At 34.9% G+C, this 16,784-nt stretch overlaps 1 protein-coding gene across 1 annotated transcript; it reads left to right on the forward strand.

The window, feature by feature from the left end:
• The first annotated feature begins 10,722 nt into the window (after window positions 1–10,722).
• Window positions 10,723–10,857, forward strand: LOC107196740 (thymosin beta-4-like). The gene has a single exon (XM_015600245.1). The coding sequence runs from the start codon at window positions 10,723–10,725 to the stop codon at window positions 10,855–10,857; it is 135 nt and encodes a 44-aa protein (XP_015455731.1).
• Window positions 10,858–16,784: the final 5,927 nt, after the last annotated feature.

Consider the following 16,784-nt stretch of genomic DNA (forward strand, 5'->3'; position numbering starts at 1 on the left):
ATTGCACACAATAATGCCTTAAATGAAAAGCTATTACTTATTCCTTAAGATCTAGTTGAATCATTTGCCAAAACAGGTCATATAAAAAAATTCTTTGAGCTCTTTATTAGTCTTTCATTAACATAATTTGACCAGACATCAGGTTTTTTTTTTTTTTCCTATATTTTTTGAATTCTGGCTGAATAATTCAATGTCTTTTGAGAAATAGACAACTTGGCTCATATCTGGCTAATGTTTTTTTCTTATTTTCATCAAAAGTGGTACTTGCTAGGCAGCTGTGAAGTACCCCTTGAACTTGTAAATAGGGGTAATGAGATTGTATTTTGAAAATTAAATCAGAAATTTAATAGATAGTGGATCAGAGCAGAGATAAGTAGTCATCCAGAAGAAAATAGGTTTACTGGCAGGGTCAGAGCAACACTTGTCTGAATACATAAGTAAATCTAAAGAAAAAAATAGTAGTCAATGGGGATATTATTCAACAACAAACTCAGGAAAAGTTGACCCGGAAGAGCAAACACTGGCAGTGTGCATTCTTAACACAGAAAGGACATATTGGCCAATAACTTTATTGTGGAGATCCCTGCTTCAGGCCATTACTTGAACTAGATAACTTACTTTTGTTTTGATTCTGTTCTCACCAAAGACCATTACAATAAAAGTTTGACTTTCCTTAAAGGTCTGCCTTTGGGAGTGACAGCTGGTTATACTGATATGAGTGTTTAAGGAGGTAGGATAACCATAGTTCTATTTATAAATTGGAATTCTAATTTTATACATCATTCTCTGCCTAATAGGTGAATGAAGTCCACCCCTTGGAAGATAGATTGAATTTCAGTGTACTGACATTTAGGTTTTTTCCACTAGCTTTATCGAGATAAAATTGACATATAGCATTGTATAAGTTTAATGAGTACAACATAATGATTTGATGCACATATATTTGCAAGATAATTACCACAATAAGGTTAGCTAGCACATCCATTACCTCACATAATTACCAAATTGCCATTTTTTGTGTGTATGTGGTGAGAACTTTTAACATCTACTCTCTTAAGAACTTTCAAGTAAGTATATAAGACAATATTCTTAACCATGCTGTAGATTTGAGCCTCTGAACTCATGTTATAACTGGAAGCTTATACTATTTGACCACCTTCACCCATTTCCTCCAGCCCCATTCCCTTGCCACTGGCAAGCACCAATCTACTCTTTGTTTCTATGATTTTGGTTTTTTTAGATTCCACATGTAAGTGAGATCATACATAGAGTTTCTGTTCTTCCCTGTCTGACTTATTTCGCTTAGCATAATTCCCTCAAAATTCATTTACATTGTCACCAATGGCAATATTTCCTTCTTTTTTTAATGGCTGGACTCCCTGTCTCTCTGTCTCTGTCTGTCTGTCTATACCTCTGTCTGTCTGTCTGTCTGTCTCTCTCTTTGTACATATCTGTATATATTACATATGTAATATATATATTTATCTACTCATTTGTAGAGGGGCACTTAGATTGTTTCCATGTCTTGCTTATTGTCAATAATGCTGCAATAAACATAGGACTTAAGATCTCTCCTTGAGGTTCTGATTTCTTGCTTTTTGGATATATACCCAGAAGTGGAAGGGCTGGATCATATGATAGTTCTATTTTTAATTATTTGAAGAACCTTTATACTGTTTTTCCTCCTGGCTATACCAATTTAATGTTTTCACCAACAGTACATGAGAGTTCCCTTTTCTCCACATCCTAACTAGCACTTGTTACCTCTTACCTATTTGATAATAGCCATTCTAATAGATATGGGGCGATAGCTCATTCTGGGTTTGATGTGCATTTCCCTGATGGTTTTGTAATGTTGAGAATCTTCAAATACCCATTGGCCATTTGTATGTTTTCTTTGGAAAAATGTCCATTCTGCCTTGCACATAGAATTAAACATTTTAAAAAAGATTCCAAAAGTTAAAGACTGAATAAACCTGTTTTTAGAAAATACCTCTATATTTGACTAAACTGTGATCAGAGAGAAAAGATGATTTATAATTAATCCATTTATGAAATTTTTATCACACATTTTTCATGTGTAAGATACTGAGCTAGGTATTGGAAGTACGATAGAGTACAAGGCAGGTAGGGTTGCTGGCCTCATAAAATCAACAGTTTGTGCACATAATCAAACAAATGACTATGTAAGTGTGACTGTGATAACAGGCTAGAGGCTTGAGAGACATTTCTTCAGGAGTGGGAGTGACATTGAAGTTGAAGCCTGTTAGGAAATAAGACAGAAACAGGAAGGGCTGAGGAAGGAGTTCCTTTATTTAGAAACCGTTATCAATTTAACTTAATTATCTTATATAAAAGAAGGAAAAATTGAGTTCTTACCGCAACTTTTTGTCCACATTCAGATTGCAACAGCAGGGAGAAGGAGGGTGGTAGGAAGAAGAAAAGACAGTCTTTTGAATGAGTTGATCCTTGGTAATTAATTACCACCGCTTCTTGATTTTCATTATTATAGTTTAGCTGAAACTTTGAATAAAAAAGACCCACAAGATTCAGGGTTGTCTAATAGGATATCATGTCACTGTAAAAGCTATTAGTTAGAAGTCTAAACTTAATTGTCTTAATAAACCACTTAATCATTCACGACAGACAAGAGAAGCCACAAAGGACCACAATTCTAAGGCTTTTCAGTTTTAAGTTTTCAAAAGCTCATTAGTAAAGCAGAAAGTTGAAGAGCAGGATATAAAATTATTTTATCCAGAAATCTTAGTTATTGTTATGGTACATCTGTGGTGTTGATTTGTTTTAATCCTTCTTGGTAGCATGAGGAAAATTTTAAAGGAGTGCCCATATAGAGATAATAATAGGCATCATGACAAAACAGAACTAACCAGAAATTACTTTGAAAATAAAATTTGACCATGAGAGACTGAATAGCTTTCATTATAAGCAAAACAATAAATAGACCCCAGATCTTGATTAACTGGAAGCTTGGGGAATGATTTTTTTGTCTAGTTATTCAAAATACTTTAAAAATAAACTCACTTTCTTTTTAAAAAGGATCTTTTTATGCTTGTGTTATTTATGATTATAGTAATATATCCTTGTATTAGAAAATTGGAAAATTAAAAAAAAATTTAATTAATTTTATAGAAGAAAAAATAATATCCAGTGATTAAGTTAAAGTAATTCTACAACCAGGTACCAATTACATTTTAATATATTTCCTTCAGGTCCTTTAAGAGTATGTACACATAATTAAATATATGAAAAATATCAACACAGTATTGTATATAAAATTTCAGATTTTTGTCAGTTATATTATGAAAATTTTCACATATTAAATATTTTTAAAATGATTTAAAAATTTTTGTTTCTGTATACTATTTTAACATGTAAATGTGCCACACTGTTTACTGTTGTTCTTATGCTAGATATTATGGATGTATTTTTTTATTTTTTTGACATTCACAAATAATGCTTGAGTAAATAGCCTTGCTCAAGGGTCTGATTTTTTTTGCCTAGATTCTTATAAAGGAATGTTTAAAATTTATTTGAACACATTTAAAGAGTATGACTCTTTATTTTTTAAATTTTTTTATTATTTTATTTTTTAATTAATTTATTTTTTTAAGTTTATTGGGGGTAACATTAGTTAATACAATTATATAATTTTCAGGTGTACATTATAATTTCACATCTATATATTCTATTGTATGATTGCCACCCAGAGTCCAGTTTCCTTCAGCTACCACATATTTGATCCCCTTTACCCACTGTAGCTTCCTCCTACCCTCCTATATTTGACCCCCTTTACCCATCTACCTCTCCCCTCCTCCTCCACCCCCTACTCTCTGGTAACCATAGTCCATTGTTCATGTCTCTGAGTCTCTGTTTCTCCTGTTCATTTGTTGCTTTTAGGTTTATATCCAACGTATAAGTGATGTCATGTGATTTTCTATTTTTTCAGTCTGGCTTATTTCGTTTAGTATGATTATCTTGAGGTCAATCCATGTTGTTGCAAATGGCAGTATTTCATCTCTTCTTATGGCTGAGTAATATTCCATTGTATACATGTACCACAGCTTCTTTAGCCAATCATCTATCATAAGACACTTTGGTTGCTTCCATGTCCTGGCCACTGTGAATAATGCTGCTATGAACATCGCTGTGCAAATATCTTTTCAAATATGAGTTTTCAAGTCTTTGGGGTAAATATCCAGTAATAGGATTACTGGATCATATGGTAGGTCGATTCTTAGTTTTTCGAGGAACCTCCATACTGTTTTCCATAGTGGCTGTACCAATCTGCAGTCCCACCAGCAGTGTATGAGGGTTCCTTTTGACTATGAATCTTTAAAATGTATTTATGTGTATTATAAAATTACCTGCTTGCATGCCTCATTTGTTTTTTATAACGACTTTTACAAAGCTTATATTTATTTCTATTTATGCCCAACAATACTGAATAAAAGTACCCACTTCGCTATGTCTTATAAACCTTGAAAATTATTCATTAAATAATTGAATCAGTATGGTAGACTGAGACGATATGTTTACATCCTCTTTGCCTGAAATCCTTAAACTTGCAGAAAATTTACTTTTAAAAATTTAGCCTATGGCAGCACTGATGTAAAAGAAAGAAAGCCATCAGCAGACAACATTGGTAGGAATTCCTGAAAATAAGAGAGCATGTAGTGTTGGGATCTCAGGGAAACAAGAGAAAAAACACAGCTCCAAACAGTTGGGAAAATGATTGCAGAAGGAGAAGCAATTCCAGGACAAGGCAAATGCTGTGTATGAAAAAGTTATCAACATCAGAGATTTCTTGTGTGTTTGTCCTCAAGTCCCTTGGAGTTCTCCAGAAGTGAACTAATGTGTCTGGAATGAGCACCTAGAATGCATGACTTGATCTCAGAGAGAAGTAAAAAGAAAGGAACATGTTCTCATCAGGGAAACAGGTTAAATTGTTCTCCATGTCCACTCATTGCAAAGACCTCTTTATTTTAGGACTTACAGGTATTGGTCTATAGCTTACCCATCAGCTTCCCTCATGCTCTCCTATAAGCATACTTAACTTAGATACACAGAGACAACACTCATCCCTTCATTCAGAGGGAGGCCTGTTGGACAGCCAGAACATTACAAGTGGGGAAGACAACTGTGCCAATTGACATAGTCCTTCGTTGTAAGTATGAATCACCAACCAAAGATTGCCAAACATTTGAGGGAAACTCATAGTGTTTTCCTTTAATCTTTGAGTTGCCTTGGCACCTTTGTAGAGAATCAGTTGACTTATTTCTCAACACTCTACTATGTTTCATTGATCTTTATGTCTATTTTTTCACAATATCAAACTGATAATTATGACTCAAAATCATGTAGGGTATGTGTTTCAAATTTGTTCTTCTTTTAAAACATTCTTTGGTTAGGAATTATACATTTTCATACAAATTTTAAAATTGGCTTACTAATTTCTACAAAATGCCTGCTGAAATAATTAATTGGGAATGCATTGAATCTATAGATCAATTTAGGAAGAATTGACATATATTGAGTCTCAACCCATGAACATGGTGTAGCTCTCCATTTATTTAGATCTTTAATTTTCTCAATAATATTTTGCAGTTTTTACTGTAGAAGTTTTGGGATGCCTTTGTTATATTTATTCCTAGGTATTTTATGATTTAGATATTATTGCAAAAAATAAAAAACAAAAAAACTCCCTGATTTTGCCATCCTTTTTACTGCCAGTGTATAAAAATACAATTGATTTGTAAGAGATAAACCTTATCTATCAGCACAACCTGAGCTTCTAGTTACTTCTCAAACATTTGTGGTTCCTAGTACTTGAAGGTATGCCAAGACCTGTCAGTGTCCAAAGTGGGGAATTACAGTCAGCACCTAGGTTCAGGCTGATTAGAATCTGGACCCTTAGACTGCCGCTGGGGCAGTATACAGTCAAACTCCTTTTGGGGAGAAACTGGGAAATGGGAAATTTTGCCTGCTCTCTCTGCACTGAGCCTGAGTTTATAGCTGTGGGAAGGGCGGGGTGCTCCTGTGTTCATTTAAAAGCTGCTGCTTTTCTTGTTGTAGTCCTATGGGACTCATGAATTCAATCTCCATTGCATATCAGAGCCAGGTTATTTGGGAGCCCATCCCTTGGATGGCATCCATGAAAGATGGTGTGCTAGATATTTGGACATGCTTCTTCCACAGTGATGTTCATGACTTATTTTTGCTGTTGGAGCAAGCCAGAGGGAGACAATGAGAGAAGTGCCCACTGGCTCTTTCAGGCTTTGGGAAAGTTTGCTGTCATCACTGAAATGCACGCTAAATAGAAGCTGGATCCTCATTTTGTAAAGTATGTAGTCAAACTCCTTCCAAGAAAAGACTGGGAGATGGATGTTTTTGCCTGCCCGCTCTGTACTGAGCCCTGGGGCAGGGGTTGAGGAGTGATAGCCTGTGCAACTGTCTGCTTGCCTATTAAGTACTGTTTCTTTGTTCTAGTTTTGTGTGACTTGGTGATCCCAAGCCCTATTGCCTTTCAGAACTAGATGATTGGGAGTCCATCCCTCCAGTGTCAGCCTCAAAAGTTGGGGCACTAGATGAGTGGTCCAAACCTTTTGCTCTTCAAGGAGTAGCTGGGAGTTGGGGGATTCCTCCCAAGTGTATGGCACTGTGCCAGGGTTGGGTTTTATGTTGAGAGTATTCAGCTTTTCCTACCAGTTTTGGTGTGGGTATTTTCTAAGTCACCTGATGTGTAAGAATCCCTCAGCTCATTTCTGGATATCTCTCAGAAGGAATTGCTCCATGGGTAGCTGCACATTCAGTGCATCTGTGTGAGGAGGAAAATTCAGAAACCTCCTATGTTGCCATCTTGGTCCAGAGTCCCTTTACCATTTATTAGTAAAGTGTCTGCTGAAGACAATTTTTTTTTTTTTTCTGAAAATGTCTTTGGGTCTCAGGCCTGGCTGGTCCCAGGTCTGGCTATGATGCAGGCTCGTGGCTAGGAATTGGATCCCGGGTTTAGAATGTTACATTAGTGTAGTTGGGCGCCTGCACCTAAAATATGTAAACATAGTTCAGCTTATTGTATCATGCATGTGTGGCTGAATGCCATTATTGTATCCTGATATGTATGGAGCCATGCGGTTCCCTGGGGAGTGGAAGGGGAGCATAAGAAAAGGGAGCTGAAGAAGAACAAAGGCAGAAGTGTGCTCCCCATGGTAGAACTGCATTCCCTGTAATAGAACTGTGCTCTCCACAATAAAGTTGGTGCCCGCTGTTTCATTCTCATGTTGGTTCCTTGTGCATTTTTCCAACTGGGCTTCTCACCACTGAAACTTCTCAATCAGCTTGGTGCTGGCAATGTCTTTATTTATTTATTTATTTTCTGCTGTACAAATATGTCACTCCCTCCCCCCCCACCCCAATTTAATTGCCTGCACTGTCCTTTTCACCTTCAGGGCAAAGTCAGGAGAAGGACCAGAATACACCACTCCAAAATATGCCACTTTGGCAGGTGGATTGCTTTTAGCCTAAGGCAGTTAAGACTCAACAGACTCAGGAAAAGGTTTTTACCTCTCCTTTAACTGCCTAAAAGAATTTAGTTGGGCCTCTACCAGAAAGAAAGCTAATACTAAAAATAAGTTTTTATATCAGAAAGACTTATCTGCATGGCATGGCAAACATTTCTTTACCAGACATTTACTCTTCTCACTGTCCTGTGATTTGTCTTCCTTGCCTTTGAGACGCCAGATCCCTACTTCCTTCTTATTAGCTCAGGGTGGTATATAAATCTCAATTACTTGGCTGCTAGGAAGCCTCTCATGTCTTTGTTGGGTTCCCATACATACAAAATCATATTTGTTTTTCTCCTGTTAATTTGCGTTATGTCAATTTAATGATTAAACCAGTCAAAGAACCTGGAAGGGGAGAAGGAAAAAATTTTATTTCTACAGATATAATAAAAGGAATAGGAAAATCCTGGTTGCTTCTCCAACTGACTCCAAAGTATACATGCTTTAGTTATTTGTTAGAATCCTTAGGTAGTTGCATTGCATTTTGCCTGTAGTTTATAATTGTTATCAGTGTAAACCAGAACGTTGGTCTGAACATCACCATACCAAAGTCGAAATTCTGTCTTTAGTTTTTATATCTAGCATAATAGGGTAATAATTTTGCATGATTGCTACTTTTTAATATCTTTTACTGAAATTTGTTTTAAAAGGCGATTAATTGAATTATATGCTATATAAAAGAGTGAAAGGTATATATTAAAATAAAATTATTTCTAAGAAATATTGAGTAACATAAGCAAGTATAATTTGTTCCAAAACAAAAACAAAAATAGGAAATGTATATTTGAGTATGAGTATCTTTTTAAATTTTAGCATAATTTTAATGCCATGTAAAACAAATGTTCTCATTATTTGCTTTCTCATTTTTTCTTGAATATGCTGGCACATTATTTTCTTCTATATGAATTTTAAGAGCACATTGTAAGTGACCATTGATCCATTTTTCGTAGAGTATTTTTAAGAATATAATTGGATGTTGTCATATTCTGGCTTAAGACTCTTCAATAGTGTCCTTTAAAGTTCATAATAATGATAAAATAATAATAGATAACATTTATAGAACTATTTTTAAGTGGTAAACTACATGTCAACGTCTCATTTCATCCACCGTTCTCAACCTGATTTAGATACATACATAAATACATATTTATATTTCTTAGTTCCCCAGAGAAAATGACAGCCACTATCTAAACCTTTAGCTACTATGCAGTGAGTTTCCCCATTGAACTTAAGAGAAATATGGCCTACATATCAGTCAATATAGTGGTTAGAATAGAATAGACTTTTCTATTTTAACAAACAACCACAAATTTTTCTTGCAGAAAATTGAATATCTATTGATAGCCAGATTATTACTTAATCATTTTCATCATTAAATAGTTTGAGAGCTGGGCTCATGTGAGAGGAACATGACACTAGACAACTGAAAAGAGGTTCAAGAGATATATATGAAGAAAAGCATTGGGAAAAATACAAATTTCCTGCTACAATTTTTTTTTTAAACTGGGAATGGCTCTGTACCATGACTCTGTACCATGAATACAAAAAGCAAAGATGTTTTCTCTTTTTTCTTTTCCTTCTAATGCTACACGCCCTAAACTGCTAGCATCTAGGACTTTTCTGAGTATGTAAGAATTATATCCCTGCTACTTTATGGATAACTGCCTTTTTAAAATCCAGTCTTAGGCTGTAAGCAATATTTATAATACAATTTTCATATTCTGAGGAATTTGCTTGAACAAATTGGAAAGTTATATATTCAAGAGTTGAGGAGAACCTATACAGTGCTAGCACCTGGCTGACTACTGGCATTTTTCTTTTTTAGTGTATATAATTTATAGAAACTCTCTTTTCTCCATGAGACCAATGTGAATTATTCTAATTATTCTGACTTAATGGCATGACTCAGTTTTCCATACAGTTTGTAAAAACACCTGCACTTCTTCATATATATAAGAGAAGGAAAATAGTTCAGTTGGTTTAAGAGTATAGAAAAATATGAGTTTAATAAGCATTTGAACCTAAAACCATCAAATTATGTGGGGAATAATCTTTGCGATGCTTTCTATTAAATGGAAGATATTATAGAATGTAAAGAAATTTAAAGTGGTTCTCAATGATATTATTGTGAGCATACAAGTCTTATTTTGCCAGTCATGAACTTCATGATAAGCATCTGGAACATTTATAAAATCTACAAAACACATTTGGTCTTAAATTAAAAAGAACAGTTAACACCTAAGAAAATGACAGATATCCCTTAAGCAGTTGTCTTGTGCTCAGATAATGGTGGATTCAAAGCCAGCTCAGCATTTCCAAGAGCCTGATATTTCATCATGCCTCTGTCAACACAACTTGATCAATGTCTTCAAAAGAAAGATGAAGGCAAACGGGTGATTAACTTCAAGCATTTGTCACTGAGAAGAAACTTGGAGCTGTCGGGGGCAGTGTGATTGATGTTACAGAGAATCCTCTTTATATCTGCCAGTCAAGTGGAGTAACTGTGAAAGTATTTAATGATATAGAAGAATCCTCATTTCTCACCTTCAGTTTCCCTGAATTTTCCTGGTCAATATTTATATTCTACACTGCCAAATGATATAGCCAGAAAGGAGGAATTTGGGACAGGGAGAGAATAAAAGGCAAGACACATTCAGTTTAACTTATTTCTATGTTTGGCTTTACCAGAGACCATTTTCTCTTCCATCATTTTTCAAAATAAAATACACACATGTATGTGATCATATAATAGTACAGTGGAACAAGCTTAGGATTTGGATTCAGAAGACCCGGATTTTGGTCCCAGTTCTGCCACTCACAAGATGTGAGACCTTCAACAAGTCAACTCTGTGTTTCAAGTTCCATCATTCTCATCAATAAAATGGAAATAGGATTTTATGAGGATTAGTGTACATACAAGGACTTGGCACATAGTAAGAAAGGCCTTATAAACATTAAAAGAACACATATAAATGTATATTTGTTCACGTATATATTAGAAGGAAGGCCAATGGATTCATGTCTGTCATACTTTCTAATTTGAGTCAAGCCAAGAAGAGGATATTCTTGGGCACTTAGTGACTGCCACGGAGCAGATAGGACTCCACTAGTTTGTGTGCCTTGCTCTGCTTCCTCTGCAACCATGTCTAACAAACCCTATATGGCTGAGACTGAGCGATTCGATAAGCTGAAACTGATGAAGATAGAAACACAAGAGAAAAACCTACTGCCTTCAAAAGAAATTATCGAGCAGGAGAAGGAAGTAAGTAAATTGTAATGAGGCATGCGCCACTAATAAGCACAGTACATTCCATAAGCATTGCTTTCTTATTTTACTTCTTTTAGCTATTTAACTTTGTAAGGCACAAAGAGATGGATAAAATTTAAAAGACTGTGCTGTCCCTTTTCACATCAAAGAACCACTGACAACAAAGGCCGCACCTGTCTCTCCCATCTGCCTGTTTGGCTGGCAGGGAAGAAAAAGAATTTGCATGTTGGTGAAGGAAGAAACTGGGTGGGATGACAGAGAGAGCTAGAGTAAAAAGCAAGCTAGTCCAAGGTGTCCTGCAGGCTGTAAAATGCAGTTTAATCAAGGAGACATTTTTTATTGTTCAAATAATTTTAATTACTGGAATGCACATTTTTAATATGCAAATAAAAAGTTTTAAATCCTGAAAAAAAGAAGCTATTTTCAGTACTGTTTTTATTAATAACATACAAATAGTCAACCATGACAATTTTATTACTTAGATAAAATAGAAAGTTTCTTTTGGTAGAGTGTTCCTTCATCGTTACACAGATACTACATGAATTAGTACTCTAGCGAAAGAATATCAAAACTAGTGGTCTTTGTTTTATTTAGAAAGCTTGCTAATATACTAGCTAGACATTGTTATCCTTTTGGGGTAATTAGATGACTTTTTTAAAAGTACAATATGATAATAACATTTATAAGCTGTAATTCTTTTAATAAATAACCTTCAGTTCCATTCAGTGACTAAAAATATTGCTTTATATATACTTTGCAAGATGACTAGTTTCTTTTTTGATATTTTAATGGGACTGTACGAGAATGATTTTACTTCTAACACTCTATTTTGCTGTTAAAGGATTAAATACTTATCTATAGGATCACCTCAGCTAGAGAGGATGATTCCTTTGACAAAGATGCTGGACTGTGTAGGATTCATTTAATTCAAGAACATTGTGGTTTCTGTTTCATTCCAAGGAAGTGGAATGGTGCTAGATGGCAGGAATCACAGTCTTTGCCTGTAGAAATGGAAAAATGCATGTCCAGTTCCTGGAATTAGCTGCCTTCAATCTCAGTTGGTCATGAGTAGAAGAGAAAGAGAAAAAGTGAATGAAAATATAGCAAAGAACAGAAATGTTCATATACCTACACATATATACCTACTGTGAAAGAGAGAAATTAAAAAAAAGATGAACACAAAGGTACAAATAGTAGGGAATAAGTACAGGCATTGATGTTTGAAATACACTGTTAGAATATTAGTATTCTTAACATAAAACTCATTCTTCTCACTGTTCTTATTTCTCTCTGGGGAACACATTGTATTTAAAGGAAAAATTATGCCTTGGAGGTCATCATACACACTGAGTCATCAGATCCTACTTTAGATGGGGCCAGGGCACTAGGCATTCCAGGAGACTTGGTCAGAGGTGTAAATGATGCATCATTGCCCTACAGGCTGACGAGCAGGGCACCATGGGAACCTCTCCTAAAGAAGAAGGAACTAAAGCCATCCAGTCTCCACCAGACACTTCTAAGATGTAGCCATGCAGATGAAGTGATTCCAGATGTGAAGCCACTTGGCAGAAAGGGGAGAGACCTCATGAAAGCAAAGTGTTGAGGATAGATCCTGAGGGACTGTCCTGTGCCTAAGGAGTGTATCCTAAGTGACTTTCTGTAGTAGCGTTCTGGTCTCAAGTAGGAGTAGGAAGAAGGAGCAACTCAAAATTCTGTTCTGGGTGGGACAGTGGCAAGGTGCCACAAATATGCCAGTAAAAACTTGAAAGTTGTAAGTTGTTCTGTCTTTCTGCCTGTTCCTGTGGTGTCCTATCTTTTTTCTCTGTTTTTTTCTTTTTTTAATTTACGTATAAGATATCCTTGTATTGGTATGCAATCTTATATTGTTATATTAGTTTTAGGTGTACAATATAGTGATTTGACATTTTTATACTTTACAATGTGATCACCCCACTAATTCTAGTAATCATCTCTCACTATGCAAACTTATTGCAATATTATTAACTATATTCTCCTTCACATTTTCACCCATCTCCCCACCCACTCACTTCTGGTAACCATCCTTTTGGTCTCTGTTTCTATGAGTCTGTTTTTATTTTGTTTGTTTTCTATTTTGTTTTGTTTTGAAGTTCCACATATAAGTGAAACCATACAGTATTTGTCTTTTATCTGCTTGACTTATTTCACTTAGCATAATACCCTCTTGATCCATCTATGTTAGATGGATCTAATTCAAATCTCGCAAAGAGCAAGATTTCATTCTTTTTTATTGCTGCATGATATTCCTGTGTGTGTGTGTGTGTGTATGTGTGTGTGTATGTGTGTACCACATCTTCTTTATCCATTCATCTATCAATGGACATCTAGATTGCTTCTATAACTTGGCTATTGTAAATAATGCTGCAGTGAACATGAGGGTGCATAATTTTCAAATTAGTGTTTTCATTTTCTTTGGATAAATACCCAGAAGTGGAACTACTGGGTCTTATAATATATACATTTTTAGTTTGCTGAGGATTCTCTATGGTTTTCCATAGTGGTTGCACCAATTTACATTCCCACCAATTTTCTCCACGTCCTTGCCAGAACTTATTTTTTGTCTTTTTGATCATAACGATTCCGACTGGTGTGAGGTAGTATCTCACTGTGGTTTTGATTTGCGTTTCTCTGATGATTAATAATATTAAATATCTTTTAAAATGTCTGTTGGCTATCTGTATGTCTTCTTTGGAGAAATGTCTTTTTATGTTTTCTGCCCATTTTTCCATCGGATTGTTTATTTTTCTATTACTGAGTTGTATGAGTTTCTTATACATTTTTAATACTAACCACTTAGCAGATATATCATTTGCAGATATAGTCTTTCATTCAGTAGATTGACTTTTTATGTTGTTGATTTCCTTTGCTGTGCAGAAGCTTTTTAGTCTGAAGTAGTCTCATGTGTTTATTTTTACTTTTGTTTCCCTTGCTTGAGGTCATATATCCAAACGGATGTTATTTGGACTGATGTCAGATAGTTTTTTTCTGATGTTTTCTTCTAAGAGTTTTATGGTTTCAGGCTTTTCATTTGCAGATGACATGACACTATATATAGAAAACTCAAAGATCTATCAAAAATTAATAGAATTAATAAAAGAATTGAGTAAAATAGCAGGATACAAAATTAGTATACAGATATCTGTCTCATTTTTATACACTAATAATGAACAATCAGAAGGAGAAATGAAGAAAATAGTCCCATTCACAATTGCATCAAAAGAATAAAATACCTAAGTGTAAACTTAACCAAGGAGGTGAAAAGCCTTTATTTTGGAAACTATAAGATACTCGAGAAAGAAATTGAAGATGACAAAAATAAATGGAAGGATATATTGTGCTCATGAATTAGAAGGATTAATATTGTTAAAATGACCCTACTACGCAAAGTAATTTACAGATTCAATTCAATTCCCATAAAAATACCAATGTCATTCTTCTCAGAACTAGAACAAATCATCCTAAAGTTTATATGGACACAGAAGACCCCAAATAGTCAAAGCAATCATAAGAAAGAAGAATAAAGTTGCAGATATCATGCTTCCTGACCTCAAACTGTACTACAAAGCTATAATAATCAAAATAGTGTGGTCCCAGCACAAAAACAGATACATAGCTCAATGAAACTGAATAGAAAGTCCAGAAACAAACCTTCACTTACATGGTCAACTAATCTATGACAAAGGAGATAAAAATATACGCTGGAGTAATGACAGTCTCTTCAGCAAGCAGTATTGGGAAAACTGAACAATTATATGCCAAAAAAAAAAAAAAGAAAAGAAAAAGAAAAAGAAACTGGACTGTTCCCTTACACAATATATAAAAACAAACTCCAAATGGCTTAAAGACTTAAATGTAAGGCTTAAAACCATAAAACTCCCATCTTTATTTTTCATGGCTGGCAGTCTGCACCAACACTGAAGGAGTTTTACGCTGAGACATGAAAGACAAAGATCAGTGCTGTTTGACCACATTTGTAGATGAGGAAATTTCTTACATTTTAAATAACCATTTTTTTTTAGCTCAAACTCTCATTTGCTCATTAATTCTTAAAGTTGATGATCTTAAATAGCTTAGTGTAGTTTAGTGCTTATTGTAAAACGCTAATGTTTTTTAAAAATCTTACCTTTCTTAATTTCATCTACACTCCTAGATTCCTGGTTTTCTGGTAAAGCTAGCTTGAATATTTTGTGAGAAATGAAGTTAAGAGAGTTTAGAGCTAAAATTAGTGGTTTGAAGAGCCAGAACTTTCAGCTCCTGGCTTAATTTTATATAAAATTTCTAAGAGGCAGTGTTGGGGCATCACCCACACCTGCTGTATTTAGTGACACTTTTGTACTACATTGCCTCCCTGAAATAGTTTGAAAATATAAAAATCTATAAATAAATTGCTTGGAAAAATATTTTTATTATAAAGCTCACGTGAAAGCCCTTCAAACCATATATAGTCATATTGAAAAAAACCTTTGCTTAATAAACTAGTTAATCCTATAATCCTTCTGTAACACCATTCCCATTATGAAAGCAATTAGGAAAGCTTTTAGAATATATTATAATTATATATATTTATATATACATATAATTATATGTAAGTATATACACAATATAAATGTATACATAAATATATATGTTCATATTTATAAATGTATAAATATGTTTTATTTAATGTGTGTTTGTGTGTAGAAGATATTAAGTCAAGGCATTTCCTTTTCTGTCAGCTGAAGTTCCAATGCAAAATGCTGAATTCCAAGCATGAACTTTGTATTAACAATCGTCAGTTGTTCCAGTAGATTTTCACTAACAGAAAGACAAACACACCTTTTGGGTCAATCAAATAAGATTTCTTTTCCAAATAATATAGAGGGAAGTTTGTGCAGTCAGCAATAATTCTCAGGACAATTCTGGAGGTGTTTCTTCCAGACGCCAACAGGGTAGACAGTTGTACATGGCGATGTCCAAGTCATAGAATGCTTGTCAGGACCTCAGAAAGCACAACTGCCAACTCCACTCCCCAAGTCAGCATTATATGTATACATAGGAGCCTAGGATGTGTCTACAGGCTATATCTAAAGTAGTCTGAATGTATGTTGAGAGCAGGACCTCTTCTGAGGTGTATTTATCTCACAGATCTCAGGATTATGCAATATACAATGTGACTGCTGAGTAAACGGAGAGTAGAACACTCAGGCATGAACATCCCTTATCTATCACCCCAGGCTCTTATTCTCCCCAGGGTGACTAAGCCTGGTCCCGGTAAGCTCCTGAACTTAAAGCTGCAGAACAGGAACCAGGGCTGGTTACCCAGAGCTCTTTGGACTTTGTATTAACAAAACCTTAGACCCGCCAAATGGCTTATTCTTCAACCTCCAATGAGGCTATACAAAGTTGTTCTGTTCTTTCTCTAATCTGATGGCTTATTCTTAAGTTTTGCCAGTGATTTTCTTCAGGTTTTTGGACAGGTTTTTTTTTTTGTGTGTGTGTGTGTGTGTGTGTGTGTGTGATAATGATTCAGAGTCCTGTGCCCTAGTAGAACTGAACAATGTCTAACACCTTCCTTTTGTTTCTCCATCTCTTCACTGTTCAAGGAAGTTTACCCAGTTAAAACAGAGCAGTGTGTGCTGGCACAGTAAGCAACACCAAGGCAGTTCTGTCAGCACTCTTAGAGTTAAAGTGACATGAAGAACCACAATGCAGGCAATTTTTAAAATAAAATAGTTGACAACCATCCCAGTAATCTTCAAATCTTTACCTAATTCACCACTCGGGAGTTAAGGCATTAACTATTTAAAATAGAGAATGAGCTTCAAAATGCCTTCCTATCTCAGATAGATAACATCTCGAGCAAATATTGGGGAAATAAAAGCACTTCTGGATAAATTTGAGACCTAAACTTTTAATAA

The sequence above is a fragment of the Pteropus alecto genome, unplaced genomic scaffold (assembly GCF_000325575.1).
Source record: "Pteropus alecto unplaced genomic scaffold, ASM32557v1 scaffold7, whole genome shotgun sequence".
Lineage (NCBI taxonomy): Eukaryota > Metazoa > Chordata > Mammalia > Chiroptera > Pteropodidae > Pteropus > Pteropus alecto.

What these genes read in the sequence shown, in the direction of transcription:
- LOC107196740 (XM_015600245.1), top strand. Translation starts at nt 10,723, where the DNA reads ATGTCTAACAAACCCTATATGGCTGAGACTGAGCGATTCGATAAGCTG.